At 43.8% G+C, this 19,490-nt stretch overlaps 2 protein-coding genes across 6 annotated transcripts in view; both read right to left on the bottom strand.

The window, feature by feature from the left end:
• arhgap46a (Rho GTPase activating protein 46a) overlaps window positions 1-3,425 on the bottom strand; it is a 31,985-nt gene extending 28,560 nt beyond the window's left edge. For both annotated transcript variants that reach the window (XM_076751959.1, XM_076751967.1), the window contains exon 1: window positions 3,074-3,425. In XM_076751959.1, coding sequence (XP_076608074.1) covers window positions 3,074-3,261 — 188 coding nt within the window. In that variant the 5' untranslated portion in view covers window positions 3,262-3,425. The remainder of the gene's footprint in view (window positions 1-3,073) is intronic.
• A 603-nt stretch (window positions 3,426-4,028) lies between these two features.
• The window catches only part of sulf2a (sulfatase 2a), a 33,117-nt gene continuing 17,655 nt past the window's right edge, over window positions 4,029-19,490 (bottom strand). For 2 of the 4 annotated variants that reach the window (XM_076752000.1, XM_076751990.1), the window contains 20 exons: window positions 15,297-15,562; window positions 14,299-14,538; window positions 14,043-14,194; window positions 12,789-12,958; window positions 11,009-11,159; window positions 10,558-10,733; window positions 10,285-10,413; window positions 9,914-9,970; window positions 9,669-9,798; window positions 9,025-9,232; window positions 7,972-8,254; window positions 7,744-7,840; window positions 7,530-7,624; window positions 7,391-7,450; window positions 7,143-7,309; window positions 6,850-6,992; window positions 6,551-6,659; window positions 6,426-6,459; window positions 5,812-5,865; window positions 4,029-5,420 (listed from right to left, as the gene is read on the bottom strand). In XM_076752000.1, the coding sequence (XP_076608115.1) occupies window positions 5,390-5,420; window positions 5,812-5,865; window positions 6,426-6,459; window positions 6,551-6,659; window positions 6,850-6,992; window positions 7,143-7,309; window positions 7,391-7,450; window positions 7,530-7,624; window positions 7,744-7,840; window positions 7,972-8,254; window positions 9,025-9,232; window positions 9,669-9,798; window positions 9,914-9,970; window positions 10,285-10,413; window positions 10,558-10,733; window positions 11,009-11,159; window positions 12,789-12,958; window positions 14,043-14,194; window positions 14,299-14,538; window positions 15,297-15,492 (2,682 nt within the window). In that variant the 5' untranslated portion in view covers window positions 15,493-15,562 and the 3' untranslated portion in view covers window positions 4,029-5,389. The remainder of the gene's footprint in view (window positions 5,421-5,811; window positions 5,866-6,425; window positions 6,460-6,550; window positions 6,660-6,849; window positions 6,993-7,142; window positions 7,310-7,390; window positions 7,451-7,529; window positions 7,625-7,743; window positions 7,841-7,971; window positions 8,255-9,024; window positions 9,233-9,668; window positions 9,799-9,913; window positions 9,971-10,284; window positions 10,414-10,557; window positions 10,734-11,008; window positions 11,160-12,788; window positions 12,959-14,042; window positions 14,195-14,298; window positions 14,539-15,296; window positions 15,563-19,490) is intronic. The other 2 variants (XM_076752017.1, XM_076752008.1) reach the window with 1 other exon arrangement.

The raw sequence follows: 19,490 nt of genomic DNA, 5'->3' as shown, positions 1-19,490 counted from the left end.
CGCCATCCTCTCTTCTCCCACGAATGCTGCAGCTTTCAGCAGAAATGCTGGGAACTTCCGGTCTCCTTACTGCTCTGCTGAACAGTCACCGTCTGTCTGAGACACTACTCAGCAACAGGGTCAACAAAATCCCTTTTATAGGGGCAAGCCTGTCCAAACTGAAGACCCCATCCCTCCTTAAATCCACCCCTTTCCTTGGTTGAGGAGCACATGGTGAGTTTCCAGGTCAGATAAGACTCTGGACGAGAGTGAACATGTGCAGGAGAGGCTGAGGACAGGATCAGGGTGTTTACCACATACAGGCCGGCCTTTCTGTCCAGTACACCAGCTGTCAGAGTGGGAACAATGGGGTCGCTTGTCCAAACAGGGGAAATGAATGAACCTATTTGGATGTAATTGTGTTTAATAAACCTACACATTCATTGTCCAAACGTTAGCCTGTCAGATCATTCAGGGTCAGACATGTTAGAAATGAAGACATGTTCTGCACAGCCTTTTAAAAATAAACTGAAGCATTCGGTCTCTGCCATCTGCGTGCTGCCAAAATAACATTTTCTATTAGTTTGTGACCTGCCTGCCTACCGCCAGGAGCAGTTTGTAACTTCATTTTGAGCTGGACCACACCATCCCCCCCGAATCCTCCCCTGCTGACATGACAAACGAGGCCAGAGACTAATCCCAGAGCAGAGTTACAGGGTGAGTGGGGGGTCAATGGCTGGCCGAGGAGCCACACAGGAAAGAAACGTCCGGATGGTCCTCTAGAGGAAGTGAAGGTGCAGACGGCGAGCCCACCAGGCTGACAAGTGCAGAGCAGCCTGGTGAAGATGTTAGTGCTGGATCTGCACAGGCCTGAGGGGAGGAGTGGGGTGGATTATGATAAAGAGGCCATCCCTGGGGATCATGGGTTTGGGGACAGATTAATATTCCAAGTAACAACAGAGCTTCTTCCTCAGAGTGTCAACCGTGATGCTGCATTTCAGGGACGAAATCTTTTCTATTCTAGGTCAACTTTTAGCATACCTCACCCCTTTCTGTTTCTGTGTGTAAGGACTGTGTTTTATGTGCTTTTGTACGTTTGTGTAGAGCTCGTTCGGGCTGTGCACTGCGACAGCTCTCTACCGTTTTATAGACTTGTTCAGCTCTTTTGAAGCAGGTAACTAACTCATCCTTACAGCCCATCTGAACATATGACCATCCCACAAGTTATTATCCCATATAATGCCAGTGAGTGATGATCAGCACTCTTAGCATCGGGTTCAATCTAGCGTGGGCCAGGGAGGCTAACCCAGCCTTTAATCCCTGCAAAGGAAAGGTCTGAAATGTCAGCAGTTGTACAAGTACAGATAAATGCGTTTGGGCAAATCACCTTAGCCTCACTACAGTGTCACTGTGGCATGCCACAGAGAATCACAGTCAGACGAAAAAAGAGCACTGATACGCAGGGATGAGACCAGGATTACAGGGCAGAAAGTAGAAAAGGGGATGAAAGCTGGAAAAAGCTTTATGTCTGAAAAAAAAAAAAGATCATCCACAGTCATTAAACTGTTAACATGTCACAGCCCATAACAGCCATTGTCACTGGAGCACAAGCTTCCAAGTCGCTTCCTCTCACCAGGCAAAAAAAAAAAAACGATCCATTGTCAAATCCTCTGTAGGATGGACATCCTGCCATGTCCTTGTCATACGATCAAATTTTGTTTCATCTCGTTGTGGGAATGCATGGTTTGTTCCTTCATGTCTGTCTAGAGTTGAGCGCCAGTGGGGTAAACAGTCGAACAACATCCTACTGTCATTTCTGCTCCTCACATTAACAAACCCAAATGAGCGGAAGAGAAGTTTTAGCAGGAAGCAACACCAAACGGACCATTGTCTTGTCCTGTCATCCCGCCCTCTCTGTCTGTGGTGTAGTGCTGGACTATCTGCACAAACCAAAACCAACCAAAACAATCATCAGAGGAGCACCAGCTGGGAGGGGGATGGTGAAACCGCTGCACCCAGGAAGTCAGGTTGGCGTGGATGCCAAATATACAGCTTCTGGCTATATAAATGACATATGACTGAGTGGTGGCTTGGTTGTCAGAAAATATCCATGGCATAGTATTCAACAGGAGATACGCACATAGGAGGAAGATATATTAAGACATCAAAGATTATCAGAACTTCAGTCATTAAATGCCATCAACATTGAATTTTACGAAGTCAGAGCATATGTTTCTAAAAGAGTTGAAGGAGATTTTGAAAGGAACCAAAGTAGCTTATCACATAGCTACATCTCAGTAGCTTTAAATAAGACTGTGAGGACTAAAGCAAACCAGCTGTCTCATGAAACCGATGAAAGCTAAACAAAGTTTTAACGCACAGCTGCAGTCAAAGCAGATTCTGAACAAAAAAAAAAAGAAAAAAAAAAGAAAGATCAACATGTGGGGATCAAACCAGTAAAAGCTCAGAGCCCCAGTTCCACCAGTAAAACTGGAGCAACAAATGGGCTGTGGAACATTTGCCTTCCGTTTAGGTTACTGGTCTCTGAACCACAGAGAAGACTAATGTTAGCTCAGACAATTTGGGGAGCAGTTTATGGGAAAAAATCAAAAGATGGAGCTGCTGGTCGATAAATGCAGAGAGTCAAAGGGACAGTTTCCCCCACAGCCAAACTGGAGCTAATTTAACTCTACAGCGAATACTAAACGGATCCAGAGTTTGACTTAAAGCGTCAAATTTCATGTTAGAAAGTTACAGAACAGTTTATCTGTTTACAGCAGCTCAACGTTAGGAGCAGTGAACACAACAGTTACACGACTGAACCGTTTGAATTTCAGTTTCACCTACTCTCTCTCCACCACAACACCGACTGCTCTAAATCACGCACTTCATTTTCACAAAATACAGCAAACGTTAACCTTTCAAACTACCCCCAACACTACTGGAAGAGGCTCAGTATCCGGTGCAGCGGCGGGGTCTTGTTCGCGGTGTCTGCTGCCCGCAGGAAGCTGTCGGCGGCGGGCTGATAGCGTGCTGATAGCTTGTAAACTTTCTCCAGGTAAGTTGTATCACCTTAAACCTAAATTGAACTCACCTTGTCCCGGCCATTTTCCTCACATCGTAAACAAGGCGTAAACGGAAGGAGAACGGTGTCCAGCCGGTATCGGGATGAAAGCAAATTCTCTTAGCGTAAGTTTCGGAGCGGTCCGAGAAGTGAGTGTTACGGGACGGCGCTCCGGTGGTGAATCCGAGATGGAGTCTCCGCCTCTGCACGTGAGTCATAGGTTGGGATGGGGGTCACCCAGTCTGCCCCCCCCCCCCCCCCAACGAGCTGACTGGAAAGAGTAGAGCCCAAACCACAAGCTAAACAATTAGGGGCTCAGTTGGCTGAACAAAGAGTGATAAAATGTTAAAGTTGTGTGAGCAGAACTGTCCCACCACGCTCTGAGGGAACATGACGGGCCTCAGCCGTCTGCCGACTGTCACGAGGCTCGAGCAAGATAAATAACTTCTACGCTACCAAACGAATGAAAATAACTGCATAGACTTGTTTTTGTTTGTTTTCACTGTTTATTTATTGTGGTGGTTACAAACAGCCAGGAACCCTATCATTATTATTATTATTATTATTATTATTATTTACAAAATATGTGCCATTGAAACCGTTAGCTAACCTAAGAGGAGATTTTGGCTTGAATTTTAGCCCTGTGCCAAACCCGCATCCCACAAGTAGCAGAACACTGCAGTTGCTAAGCGACACAGCGGCATGAGATACTTTTTGATTAGTGGATTCATATTTGAGTTTCATATCAGGGATATGATTGGCTCATTTTACGACTTATTGTCACTTGACTCAGCCACTCAGAGAGCTGAGGGCCATAACTATCTCTGTCTATGATGACAACTGGCCACATCTTTCCACTATTGTAATCGTGGTGAACTTTAAGCACCGTGTAACCCTGATGTTAGCCTGTGGACAAGCAGGCAGAGACACCTGCTGGACAGGGACGCGAACCGTCATGCAATTTCAGAATAAAAGTCGGGTCAGCTTATGGTCAAACAACACTTTATTCACAATTACTACCAGCACTCATGTCTATGGAAACCTTTGCTAAAAAGAAAGAAGCTAACGAAGGCAAGTAGCTTGAATTCACATCAATAAGTATTTCACTGTTGTGTTGTCCTTCTGGCACAGAGTAAACTATATATCAGTTGAATGTACATGGCGCATCTGTTCACAGTGAACCCTTTAAGTGCTTTTCCGATGTAAATAAGGAAAGGACAAACGTACAAACTGTGGGCGAGGACATTTCTGAAGCTACATTTCTCCCTATAAGTTCATTTTGTCAACTCATATCATACAATGAGGTCTGCCTCTTCAGTATTATAAAAAATATTGTAAACATTTATATTAATTGCACAACATACATTCAAATACATACTGTACTGTACAGCAAGGTTTTACTTCTGTATTGTTATCCTGTAGCACCATACAGCAAGCTGAACAAACTATTTGGATACTTCTACAGTGTGGTACTGACAATACGAAGGAGTAAAATGGCATTCACTAATGAGGCATTCTGCCTGTGGTCAAATGTTCTGGAGGTCTGGACTGTATCACTGTGAGATAGTGGTTAGTGTAGGCCTGTTCAAGGTGTGGCTGATGTTGGATGGGGTTAGATCAAGGCAGGCAATCTCTAGTCACCTCACATCTCACAGCTTTGAGGACTATGACGCTTCATAAAGGACATTCATCAGCGTAAAGATCAACTATAATACAAAAGATTATGGCAAAGAGTTTGTTACCGTTGGTCGTTTAAAAGTCCATACTTCCATGTGCAGACACGTTGGTGCGGAGAAAGACAACTGTCTTGTTGTTATCCAAGCTCTAATGATCTGTCTAATCGGCGTGAGCCACGGAGACATCATGAGGCCATGACGTCATTGTGTAGCAGCAGAGTTGACATGTAACTCGTCATGTTTCCACCCAGTCCCATTAGACATGAACGGAAGTTGATTAAAGCTGATATATATTATGTACAAGCAGTACTGTTAGACTGAATGGCTTGTGGATGCCAAACGGTCCCACCTGATTCACAGCATCCTGTTGATGTTAATGGTCCTGGCAGCTGAGGGAAACAGAACATGTAAATGAGAATGAAATGTGTGCGAAGGTAGCACTGACAGATGGCGAGTCTTTATGCTTCCTCTCAGTTTCAGCATCTCCTCTGCCTGGGTGAGAGTTATCACGAGCAGTTCTCTCAAAAATTAAAACCCAGATTAGAGTTAAGTAGTATCTCAGGTTATGGTCCATCGAAGTGTGGTCAAGGTCCTTGGGTTTGCCTGTACTCCCCCTTCTTCCTTCCTTCGCTGGAGGAGGCTGATGTGGTGGGTTGCGGGATGCAGGTGGTTAACCAACCCACCCTTCCCAAATCTGCCCTCTGTGCAGGGAAACAAATACCGTGAGTTAAATGTGCCACTTGAGGCATTCACTGGAAACCATGGCTCCAGTTGTGGTCTGTTCCGACCAACACTGTGAGGAAAAGTAACAAATGACAATAACTGGACCGAGAACACAACATAATGAGAGAATGTGACATCTGCATTGCTTTACTGAATTTGACTTGAGTGAGTGAATGAAAAAGAACATAGTGCGGCTTTGCAATGCAGGTAAATGAGAGTTACTGTAAGTATAGGACTACAGAATTACAGTACAGACGAAAGAGAGGAGCATGCTGCTGGGTCATCTGATCAAGCTGAAAAAAATCTGGATGGAGACAGGGGTAGAGTTTGGCTGAACACAAAGGAACAGATGGGTTATGACAAACTCACAGCGATTTGGAGGAAGGCTTCTTCACTTTTGGCCTCTTTCGACGGTGAACTGGCCTGAAGCATGCACAGCACGTATACACGCGCAGGGCAAATGCACGTGCATGGAGACAAACATACAGGTATATACATACAAAATACACACACACACACACACACACACACACACACACACACACACACACACAGAACACACACACACACGTACAGGTACACACACATACGTGCATGCGCGCACACACACATTCACACAGGCAGGCACACACACATACGCCCCCACACGCACAGCAGAGACAAGCAATTAGGCTTCATTACAAAAAGGGAACAGCAGAAGCTTAAAAGCAGGCTTGTATTCTGTCCCGCCTTGGCTTCTGCTTCTGCATGCTAAAAAGGCTTTGATCACAACAGTAAGGCACCATGGCAGTTTGAAGAGGTTCAATTTCAGCACATCACTGTATTTTATTTTCCTGACTCCCCGGATGACTCGCAATGAGAGAAACATAGCTGAAGACCCATGAGGGAGGCCACAAACTTCCTGAGTTCTAATTGTAACATGAATTCCATCTGCAGTGCTTGTAAAAGTAATCAGCTGTGCTGTAAGAGGAAGATGAAAATACCTGTATTCACTGAAGTAGTTTCGCTCTTTTCCTCCTGAAAGGAAGTGGAGGGAACATTAGTCTCAGGCTGAAATTACTGGAGACACCATCATCAATCATGCTTGCCTTAGAGGCTTTTTACTCACCCTTCTCCGGGTTGCACTGCTTATGTCCCTTGCAGCCCCTTAAGTCCATGAGCTGTTGATGCATTGAATTCAGAGCATTGCGGTCGAGGGTGCTGACAGCATTTATCAGCTACAGGAATAATAAGGGCAAAATGTCAGCAAGGGCTTTGGAAAGTCTGGATAATCTCTTGAAAACACTGGAAACTCTGTGCTCACAGGAATGCACTGTGATTCATGTCGTGGGATCCTTTTATAGTTATTATTGGTAAGTTATTTATTTATCTGCCATATTGTACAGTGTGTCTCTACAAATGAAATACCTGATGTGGGTCAGTGTTGAGGTCAAAATACTCCAGGAAACCGGTAGCAAATTCACAGAACAGGAAGTTGTGTGTGTCATTGATGGTCCTTAGGCACCAATAGGTGTTGTTGTTGGCACTGGTGCACGCACAGAATGGACCCACTGAGGAAGGGAGGGACGAGAACGGAAAACAAGGACATCACAACAGTGTTCCAAAAATGTATTTTCACCACACCTGCTTTGGAAAATATTTGACAGTTCCACAACAATTTTCTTCAATTCTCTGTATACGCCCATATGTTATCTCCTCACTTGTCCAGAAGGGGGCGGTCTGCCAGTGGTGGTTGTCATGGGTGAAGCAGGTGAGGCCAGGCATGCTGCAGGTGTCGTTGTTTTGGAGTCTCTTGAGGAATTTACGTAGTTTCTTCCTGCGCTTCTGCTCTTTCTGCAGCCACTGACTCTTCTGCTTTGATGGTACTCTGATGAAAAGGAAACACCTTCAATACAGTGAGAGTGCAAGAGGAAATACAAAATAACTCACTGTCAGTATCAAACTTTACCTGAGTGAGTGCATGTTCTCTTCATTGAGCCTGAAATCCTCTTTATTCTTGAGGAGATAACTGTAAAGACACGACACAGCTGTCACACATGTAATTGGATCTATATGCAGGCAACTGTACGGTTCTCACACATTCTCACCTGGGAGTGTCACACTGACATTCCTCTGGCCGCACCTTTTTCAGGTGACCTTTGACCTCACGGAGGTTCTTGATTTTGGTCTGCAAAGTTTCAATCTAAACACAGTCGAACAAACACGCAGCCACACAAAGCTCATTATACACCACAAGTGACTAACAACCAGTTAAATGGGTTTTATGGGCCAGATTTAACAAGGAAGAGAATGTAGCGGTACCTCATGCTCAATGTGCAGTTTGTGGTCTTTCCATGCTTGAAGAGACTTGTAGAGGCCTCCATCACATTTTACTGTGTCGTTCATAAGAATAGAGCACCTGCAGGATGTAAAAGACATAATAACACCACTGAATATCATGCATATGCAGTCGAAATTATTTCTAAACATTTTGTTTCTCTTTTATCACCAAAACTCTGGACATTAATGGACAGATGAACACAGCAGCACCTGTAGGTGACTTTAAGAGCAGCGGGTGGTGTGAGTTTCTTGCTGGTGGTGGGTTTAGCTGTGACCCCCATGCCACTGAACTCTTCATTGTCCTCCTCATTCCACACTCCTCTCCTCCGGTCTCTGGCCCAGCTGCTGTTTCTGGAGGCCAGGGGCCGGTAGCCCTCCTCAAGGTCTACTGCATACAGGTCTCCATCCAGCTCAAATGATACAGAGCGGGCCCAGCGCTTCCTAGAGACAGACTTACTGGATTTCATCTCTGAATAAGATGAAACGGAGGAACCTGAATAAGACAAAAAAAAAGGAATGTGCTTTTATGCAAGCTCTGTGATGATGTATATATATATATATGCATACTGATGATACAATAACAGGAATAACGATGATAATAAATTTATTTGTATAACATAAGCACCATGGGTGGCGCATAAAAAAAAGACAACATTTTAGTGTAAAACAAGATGGAGAATAAAACACTGAATAACAGTACATAAAGTTGAGTGTATAGAAGACATAAAATCAAGTAAAATACAACATTAGAAAAAAGGACAGCAGTGCATAAGTGTGAAGCAAAGCACAAATGTTTCAGGCCTGTATCAGGAAAGGCATAGCTAGACACACCAGTCCTGCTGCTTCGCTCAGTCAATCTGACTGAGCTTCACTGCGGCAGCTTTATCTAACTCCTTGGTGACGACGGTGAAGGTGAGGAGGGGCAGTGTCGATATGCTGATATGAATCAACATTCCATCCAATTGGTGTCATATTCCATGAATAATTCACAGCCTTGTGTATTTCTCTCTCTCTCTCTCAAGGGCCCATGCTGAAAGGCTCACTTGTCTACTTTAGTCCACCACTTGATGGCAGCACAGACACAGTCTTCACACCATGAATACTTCAAAAGCTAGTTATTTTATCTTAGGATTAACGGCCCTGTTTGGCAAGGCTTTGTAGGCTACTGCAAGGACGTTTCAAAGTAAAGCACAAGTGCCTTTCTGAACAAAATCACATCTATTAATAACTACCAGAACAGTGTGATTGACAAGAGGAGCTTACTCTTCTTGGTGAGTAGCCTCTTCTTCTTCAGGATTGATGTTCTGAAGCCCACATCACCGCAGTTACAGTGGTTGGAGTTGTATGCAGGAGACAGCTGCGAGGCACCGCTGGCCATCAGAGCCTGCATACGCGGGGCATAGAGACTTGCCATGCCCTTGCACTTATACAGCCTCAGCTTGCCAGTCGGGTCCTCAACACACTGCCACTTCTGAAACAAGGCAGAGGGAAATTTCATGATGTTGGGTTTGAGGCTTGTGCTATAGCATTGCATCATTTTTATGATTTAAACCCCCTTTGATTTAAAATGTTCTTTATGCAGCTATGCTCAAATTACCTTAAACAGACCTCTAGTGGTGCTCTGTAGAACCCTGAACATGCAAGAAATATCCCAGATCAACAGTATTAAAATATGTTTATAGGATGAGGGTTTTTATTCAGATTTTTTTAATATCACATCACTTCATTTTGAAGGATTAAAAAAGAGATTTTGATCTGTAATGGAACCCTGAGATTATAGTGGCTGCATATTATATGCTGTAAATTGTCAACCATCAACCAAGCTGTCACCGAACATGAGCCACACTTCATGTTGTTCTCCTGAAGCATTGTTAACCTCTCCTCCTTAGCTCCTGCGGGTTAGGTACCTGTCCTGGCTGCTGGCAGGAGGTCTGGTACTCTGCTTTCTGACACAGGTCCTTCACCCGCTGGTATTTTGGCAGGAAGTTCTCCTCTTGGGCCATTTCCTTCCCATCAGCTCTCTTGTGTGGAGGCTTCCTGAAAGAACAAGAAAATGTTTTTCAACCAACCGAAGACATGGAGTCTGATGTCACTGGAGGACAATGCTTGGAATGAGAACATGGCCTGCAAAAGGTCAATCGATAAAACATACCCTCTCTCCACCAGGAAAGAGTCTCTCCATGTTTTACCCTTCCTGTTCAACTGGAACCTGGAAAATGATGAAAAAGAAACAAGAGAAATCCAGTCAGACCACACTGTGACATTTGAACTGAACAAACATGCACTCCATTTTCAAATCCAACCCTTGTATGGCCCTGAAAAGAACGTGGTGTTCCACATTTATATTTGGACTGTACATGTCATTATGTCCAAGAAAACACCAAGAACAGACATTTAGTCAAACTTTAAGAAGTCCAAGCAAACAAGTTTTGGCACATAGCTGCCTAATCTGCAACCATTCCCTTCTTGAAGTGTCTGTTGAATGCCAGGACACAGATCAAAGTAACTGATGTGTGTGTTCACCTATTGACTGGCCTGTCTGTGTCCAGTAGCTTGAGGATAGACTTGCCATCCATTTCTGCAGGGATATCAAGACCAGCCATGTCCAGTAGAGTCGGCGCCAAGTCAATGTTTAACACTATATGAGGATTTCTGCAGAGAAGCAAAAATCAGGTAATATTTTCCATTGGAATTTGGTTACAATGTCATTAATCTCACATATATAATATTGGAACACAGCATCGAGACATCAGAATATTGAGTGACTTAAAAAAAACTTGTGTCACTGTTACTCACATGGCACCTGGCTCCACATTAGGTCCTCGTACATAGAAGGGAACACGGATATCAAACTCATAAGGCATGGATTTGCCTTTGACCAGGCCAAACTGGCCGATATGGTAGCCGTGGTCTGAGGTGTAAATAAGGTAGGTGTTGTCCAATTCCCCTGTCTCCACCAACATGCTGTGCAGCTACAGAGGAGGATATAATTCACTGAACACTCACACAGTATAAAAAGTTATTTTTCATGTTTGATAGCTCAAGTCTCCTGTGCTAGTTTCAAGGAAAAGGGATAGAACAATTTACCAAGTGTGTCAGTGAATACATTATACGGTCCCAGTCAGAACAAGCACAGATCTCTCAGGACTTAAGACAGTCAGATGAAATGTGTGTGTGTGACTGTGGTGTGTCTGTGTTTAAGTTCTTCTATTTAAGCATATGTCTATGTGCCTGAGTGTCTGCCTACCTTCTCCACACTGTCATCCACAGACAGCAGGGTCTGCATCCTCCTGCGCTGCAGCATGTTGGTGAACTGCATGTGAACGGGCTTCATCGGTCCCGTGTAGCGTAGGATCCAGTGTTTGTCTGGGTTAGGGGCATAGTTGTAACTGGGGGTTCTGAGAGACAGAGGACAGAAAAACATCAAACTAAACCACAAAAAACTTAATTTGGTGCACTTAACATTTAATTTCTGCTGCGTCTTTTACATCACAAAGGGAGAAAATAACAAAGCATGGTACTTATTCCATTATATGTCACTGTAACTCCCCATACATTGGCATTCAGTTGGTTTTGCCGTCTCTATATGTGTGCTATTTATACACTATGGCTATGAACTGGATAACACAAAATATACCAATGTGTGTACAGTTACATCATGCATTCACAGCAGTATTCTATACCTGTGTCTGCTGATATCTCTTTTCCTTTTCTTTCCAAAGTAGCCAGAAAACTGTTTATGCAAAGCTAAACTGGAGGATACATAAACAATGTAAAATGCAAAGCACTGCAATCAATAGGCCTGAACACAGTGAGCACAGGTTGATCAATAATTAACTCCGAGCCATATGGAACTTTAATTATTTGAGAATAAACACTGCTAAATAGCTAATGAGATCCAAGAAGAAAATATATTTAACGTTTAGAGTGGATCGATTTGACTTTTAAGAAATGCTAATGTCTCTTAGCCTGGTCCACAATGGAACCCCTAATGTAGTGTGAAGATGCATCTGCAAGGTACCATGGTGAGAAGAACATTTATCACCAGAGGAATGCAGAACTTTTACTGCCTCTCTCTCTTCGTGGGGTTGATAAGGGTGGAGGGAGATGGAGTGAGAAAAATAGCCAGAGAAGCGCTCTCAGAAAACATTACCCGAGGGAGAGCAAATTTATGGAGAAAGAGCAATTAAAAGTTTGTACAAAGACACTGGGGCTGAATTTTCAGAATATTCTGTGTATAAAGCCTGCGTGGCACAGGTTAATGATGCTGGAGGGATTAGATGAAGCAGGAGAAGGGTGTGAGGGGGTTGAAGGGAGGGGGCAGAAACTGCAGTCTCATTACTGGCCTTGGATCTGTCTCTGGAGGCCAATATCAGGTCTGCCATTAGCCAGCAGCACTAGACAGCCAGTCAGGAACATGGAGGGTCAGGAAGACAAAGGCTGAAATGTGTGTGTGTGTGTGTGTGTGTGTGTGTGTGTGTGTGTGTGTGTGTGTGTGTGTGTGCGTGCGCATGTGTGTGTGCCTTCATTACCTATGCATTAAACATACATCATTCATGTCTCTCTTTGATCATAGCTGACAAAATGGTACAAATTAGCAGGGCTCATTAGGGTGGTAACACTAATGTGAACAACACATGTGCAAAATAAACTGGAGCGAAACACTGGTTGTGTGTGGAGAGGGCTCAGCTGCCAAGAGCATACTGCAGGCGGAGGAAGAAAAGATCGAGCTGAGATTATGGAATTTGTGCCATTCTGGGTCAAATGAAAGGGAGCGTGAATGCGTGGATGATTCATATGCAAGCAAATAGCTGTGAATGTGAAAATTGTTAAAATGTGCCCTTGTGTTTGTCTGCTGTGTCCCACACAAACCAAGTCAGTACACAGGATATCAAACGAGCAAAGTCAGTCCAGTTCAAACTATTTGCTGTCACAGACTCTTCCCAAACCTGCAACCATCTGAGGGTTCTCAGCTTGGTTAATCATACAGCAGGTTGTGGCATTTTGAAGCTTACTCATTGTCTTACATGTGCTGTGATGCGTTGGAGAAGGCAGAGCTGTACTGCGGGGCGGAGTCCTCTGGTCCGTGTGGAGCGACGTGGCTCAGGACCATCATGACAGGACGGTGAGGGTACATCCTCTTAGACATGCGGAAGTAGTTGATGCTGTCATTGGTAATGATATCTGTCAGGTAGTCCTGTGGAGTGAGTGGACAGTGTCTATCAGGCACTTAGTGAGTGACAGAAAGAGCAGATGTCAAAGCCTTCAGCACTGTGCTGGGTCAGTGCCTGTTACTATCCTGGTGCGAGTCAAAAGAGATTCCCAAGCACAACCATACCTACATAATGACCCACATCTACTATTTTAATGCATAAAATGTGGGAGGGCTCCTCATGGTGGTGAAAAATGACAGACTCCATGGAAGAGGACCCACTTCTTCTGAGCATATAAGGTGCTCATTCTAAGGTAACGACACAAAAAATCTTATTTTCAGGTGATTATACACTAAAGAAAACACAATTATAAATATTATACTCCATGTCTGCCAATAAATTCGACTAAATCCTACACACTAGACCTTAAAGACATCATATCTTTCCGTTGCATCAAATGGTAATATAGATAGATATAGAAATGTGGCACCTTTGGAAATTACTATAAAATTGGGTGAAGAGGTTGAGACATAGAAAAACATCACTGTCTTTGCAAAGAAAAATAAATTATAACCCAAACCCTAACCCTAATCCAAAATAATGTGGATGTGAATGAAACAGAATGCAAACAAATGCAAACTTTGCAAATGAACTGTGTTTACTAGCGACAATTTCACAAGTGTGTAAGTGTTCCTGTACCAACTTGTTTGAAATCTGTTGCTGGCATCACATTCAGAAGTGTATATTTACAAAAGTCAATGAAGCTGATGAGGTGACATATTAAATATATTGTCTTTGTACTGTTTCAACTGACTATATGTCAAAAAAATCTTTTTTTTTTTTTTTTTACACAGCGTCCCAACTTTTTTGGAATTGGGGTTGTATAAGTATAACTTCCAAGTATAGAAATTACAAAGGTGATACTTTCTAAACTATTAATTACTAGTGATTTACTAGTAAACTAGTTATTTTTGGGAAACATATGGTTACCCGAAGGTAAATGCTTAAAATGTAGAGATAACTACATGTCACAGTAATCTAAAAATACCTTGTTTGACTTTTGCTTTCATACAGGCAATCGCTCTGTTAAAGTAAGCATGATAACTCTTAGCTGGAGTGCCGAAATACCTTTGGGTAGTCACTGCTGTGTTTCTCTCGTACTCCGTTCCTGCAGAGGGTGTAGTTGTAGAAGCGCGAGTTCTTCACCAGTGCTACCCATTCCTTCCAGCCAGGGGGCACATAGGAGCCGTTGTATTCATTCAGATACTTTCCAAAGAAGGCTGAGTGAGGGAAAAGGCGAGAAGTAGGTTAAGTTTGGTCCTCGGGCTCAATGCATCTTTGAAAGTTAATTCACTCATTCATGGGTCAGACTTGCGGTGCTTACCGGTCCTGTAGCCTGAGTTGTTGAGATGAACGGCGAAGGTGTGCGGCTCGTGGTGGGCCTGCCAGGAGGGTGAGGAGCAGTTCTCGTTGTTGGTATAGGTGTGGTGGTTGTGCACATACTTCCCTGTCAGGATGGAGGAGCGGGATGGGCAGCACATGGGCGTAGTGGAGAAAGCGTTGGAAAAATGTGTGCCGCCCTTCTCCATAATGTGCCGTGTTTTGTTCATGGCCTGCATTGAGCCTGGGAGAAAACAGAACCAGAAAGAGAGAAAGGGGGGGGAGGTTGTAAGAAGGGACAGGAGGGTGAGAAGAGATTCAAAGGCCAAGGGTTGGAATGAATGGGACACGGGGGACATTAAACAGATGGAGAAGAAAAAAAGAGTGGGAGATTGAGGAAAACAGAGAGGGCAAAGAGTGAAAAATATAAATGTAGGGCATGAAGGGGAAAGAGCAAAAACCATTATGGACACGGTCAGAGAAAAAGAAGGAGGGAAAGTAAATGAGGGGACAAATCTTTTGGTAAAGTGTAACACATTTGGATTTTTGTGTACTAAAAGCTTTTCAGGCTGATGGTGATTGTTTGGGAAAACAGATGCTTGACTATAAATTCCTGCTTTTCAATGGGAGTCTTCTCACAAGCGATCACAGGAGGACAAAGGATGTCATCAAGGCCATTATGCAGCCACTTGAGTCCAATACGCCGCAAAAGGACTTAAGCGGGAAGGGAGATGGCCAGAGTTTGGCACCCAGACAATGGAAGCCATAGGCCGCCCTCATTTCATGCCAGCAATGGAGGAGCTGGCAAAGGGGAGCACATGACTTTGAGTGGGCCAGTTGTTATGGTGCCAAGAGGCAGCATTAGGCTGACTTTCCCTTGCTAATGCTGTTGGATACACATGGAGAGAATACCCATACCCATGGGACATGGACAAAGCAAACAGAAAGAGACAAATGCACAAACACACACCCAGGAAAGGATTAATGGAGGAAATGTCTTACCCAGCTCTATGTCCTGATCGTCAGTGAGGATGAGGATGATGTTGGGCCGGACATTGCGCATATGGCGGTCCCTCTGCAGTCGAGACCTGAGGCGATATCCAGACAGGTAGCCAGAGCCCTGGACCACAGGGAGGACTTCCACCAGGACAAGAAGGAGGAAAAGAGGGAGAGGGGCAGAGAGCCCCCGCCCTGCCATCACGCTACTCTGCTGTCACCTCCTCAGTCCTTCGTTTCACACACAGGAGTCTGCAGCTTCCTCACTCAACCTGAGAGACAGAGAATAAAACACACACACACACACACACACACACACACACACACACACACACACACACACAAAACACTGTGAAAAATAGCAGATGCAAGCCTTGCACAACCATTACAGGGTGCTCTTCCGTACAAATGCACCCGTTTGGGCTGAGCTCAGCTCGTTAATCAATCATTAATGATGCATTAGAGTGGTGTCATTGGCTGGGTGTAATGATCTCTGGTGATGAGCACATGGCTGCCAGGCTGGGGCTAATGGGCCTGGGCCCGGGGCCAGCTCAGGACTCACCTCCCCCTGAGAGGGTTAGGGTGGATATGAGGGATGTGGGGAGGTAGGGAGGGCGGAGGTGTGGGGGGCAGAGGTGAAGGAGAGAGACAGAAGAAGTGGGTTTGAGAGGAGGACACTGAAGACAGGGGTCAATGAGCAGAGTGACAATGTGAAGAGAGAGCAAGGCTCCAGTTCTACAGACTAGAAAACACTGACTTTATACCAAGTCAACGCAGAGTGTGGAACCGAACAATACAAAAGCACATGTGAAAATTAAAGCAGGCAATATTAATGTGGCAATATCACAGAAACAAACTGTCTCTAGTTATGCAGAAAATTACAAATTCTGCTAAGTTTAACATAACAATTAGAGTCAAGTATGTGTTAAATAGAGCTTTTTCTTAATTAATCTCCACATGCAGTTCACTAAAATTACACTACAATCCTATTAGTTCTCTGATAACTCTTCCTCATTAACAGTATATCCACTCTCAATTTACCATGGCAACTGTTGGTTATACTCCCTTGCAAACATGTAGCAGGAGTACGCGACTATCTGGACTTCAGCGTGATCTACAATTATTATGATACTCCAGGAACAATAACTGTATAATTTATAGCGAACAAGACAACAGAAGCACAAGCACGGGTACTTATTTAGACATCTGCTGTTCAAACATATCCATTACATATTAAATTAAAGCTTATAAAGCAAGAACCTGTCCTCAAAATAGCTTTCATTTATGAATGAATGGCAATTAAATATTGAATAAAAAATTTGTATTAATAAATTTATTTTAAAATAAAAGCAGGCTAAAGAAATTAAACCATTTTATTCCACCAGAGCTTCCACTGAGTTGATATTTGTAAGACATATATCATTCACTGAATATCAAAGGGCTAAAAAGAGGAGCTGGACTTCTGTCCCTCTTTTATCGTGACACGTAATCAGAGCAGCAACACACCCAGTGACAATAATCATAAACACAGTTTACAAGCAGCAGCACCAGTGTGCCCACTGAGATGCTCCACTGTCACAGTAAGGTGGGGTTTGTGCGTGTGTATGTGTGTTTGGTAGTCCACAAGGAGCATGTGGTCAGAGCAATCACTGTTTGAAGATGAAGACAATAACAACAACACAAAGGCAACGTCTCTCTCTTCTGGGACTGCGAGTCCTCCTTAACAACAGCCTGACTGGAACACAGCTCGACATTGGGGATACACGGATAGACACATTCAACGGTGGCCGTGGATGCACACATACACAACTGACACACTTATCAAAGACAGGATGAAGCCCTCAAAAAGGAAAATGTAAAATGTATGAAACATTTCAGGGCTGAGATGATTGCAGAGGAGAAACTTGGCTCTTGTGAATCTTTATGTCTTTGCAGAGAGTCACAGCAGATGAAGCACGTGTGAGCTGAATGTAGAGCTCCTCTGTCTACCACAAAGCTACCGGTTCCTCTCTGCTCTACGCCGTTGTCCAGATTGTGCTCATTAAGGTCTTCCCAAACACCCACACATGTCCTCCATCCTCCTCCATGGTCTTGCTTTGCACAAAACATATACACCTACACACACGAACACACATCACGTGCATGTGACTGCGTGCATACACACACGCACACACACACATATATAAATCTGTGCAACAGCAGCTGTGTTTTCTCTGGTTTCTTACTCCCAGAGCATGTGGTTCTTCCCCAGAGGAACACATGAGCTCTGACCCACAGTGCTGTGCTGTTTGAAATTGTCCTTGCTCCTTTCTTGTGCTCTCTTTCGCATCCCCCTTTCATTTCTGGCATGGGATGAAAAAACACACCAGCAACAAGGAAATCCACAAAACAAAAAGACAAAACCTGGTGAAAGATGGACAGACATTTAACCAGCAGTGGCTATGCCATCACCAAAATGGATTCCAGGACATCTACAGGGAATGAGAATAGATGCAGTGTGTTCTCTGCCATTGGCTCCTGCTTTAGAGAGGTTTGTGGTGTGAGAAAATACAGTACTTTCCTTTGATGGTTGTTTATCTGTTCGAAAAGCTGATGTGGACAAAACCTGTACCAAATATAAGCCCCATGTACAAGAAAGCATCCAGTTTGATTTTATATCTATCAATAGCCAAATATGTAAATGTTGTATTATTGACATGTTCTGCTCGTGGTTATTTTCTGACATTACTCCCATGAGACCCCCCCCGCTTCCCCCTGATAGTGAGGACTAATTGGATTTGCAGGCTTTCATCAGTTGTAACTGACACATGCAGTCCTTTCTTTCCAGTTTGCTCTCTCCCTCTCTTTTTTATCTACCCATATTGTTTGTCTTTCTGGGTGGCAGATGCTAGATGAAACCACAAAGAAAAAAGCAGAGGAGACCGTAATGTACAGACAGAAGCCATTACACCTTGAAGATGTGTGGAAAAACAGAGATGGACAACCGTTAAAAAACAGCAGTACTTAGCCAAGCTATTCTCAGTCTCCAGCAACATCACCAATGTGATGGTTTGAATGCATTCATAATGCAAGGCAAGCCATGTTGTTTCTGTAAACTGGGATGATTTAGAGCTCGTTTCCTGACAGAGCTCTGCCCACATCAGCTCTTTGCACTAAGTGAGCTGCGAAACGACAATGCTGATTCAGCCAGACAACCCAGAATGAAAGAGGAATTTTTGCCATTTAGACAGAAGCTCAAGACAACATGAGTAAATATAACTCTCAGCAAAACTCATTAAAGGTTGGGGGCTTAGAGAGGAAGGGCTGGGGAGTAAGCTAGCAGAATATGAGATCATAGGGAATAAACTTCTAAAAGCATGTTTGAGGAACAAGGATCATCTAGGGTTATACTAATGCCAAGTGATGCCTGGAAGTCAGAACAGAGGCGGAAAGTTTTGCTCCTCAGTCATTCGCTTGTAAAGAGGCTCTAAGAGACAGCAGCACTGCATCACCAGATAAAAACTTAATGTCGTCCATCTTTTATTGAGAAGACTGAATTATAAATGACCGTGACAACAGAGCTGGCCATGTCACAGCATGGGCATGATGGTAAGACGGCGGTGAGAGTGGAGGGATGAAAACACACACTAGATCGACAGATATGTTACACTCCCCAACAACACACATCTGTACTTCAAGTATCACAGTTCAAGTGAGGCAGGGAGGAAGCTGAGAGAGTGCTTGATAAATCTTCCAAAGATTTTGCAGAGGCGTTAATGTACTTTTTCCCTATAAATAAAACACCTTGGGCTTTGAAACAGGCATAAAGTCTGATTCATCCAATCTGCAGCCCCCCGAGAAGGCACGAAACACCGACAGAATATGAGAAAACCGAGGGAAAAAAACAGACATTTATTACATATTGAAGGAGGACGAGTCATGGCGTACACTTGCAATTTAATCAGCTGTGTCTCATAATGCATATGAAATATGGAGGCTTGAAGCCAGACTCCTGGATTCTCTATCACCAATGTTCTGAGGCAGAGAGAGATGGAGAGAAAAAGACACAAAGTGTGAGAAAGGGAAAGAACCTCAAGGCATAGAATCTGGAGAGAACAAAGCCTGAGCACTTCCATTGCAGATGGATTTTTCCCAAACATGAAGACTAGATTCACAGACCAAGGCTTCCATATAAAATAGAGGAGAATAACACAGAATGCA

The sequence above is a fragment of the Chaetodon auriga genome, chromosome 2 (assembly GCF_051107435.1).
Source record: "Chaetodon auriga isolate fChaAug3 chromosome 2, fChaAug3.hap1, whole genome shotgun sequence".
Lineage (NCBI taxonomy): Eukaryota > Metazoa > Chordata > Actinopteri > Chaetodontiformes > Chaetodontidae > Chaetodon > Chaetodon auriga.
The sequence above is the reverse complement of the archived record's forward strand: the minus strand, read 5'-3'. Positions and strand labels throughout refer to the sequence as shown.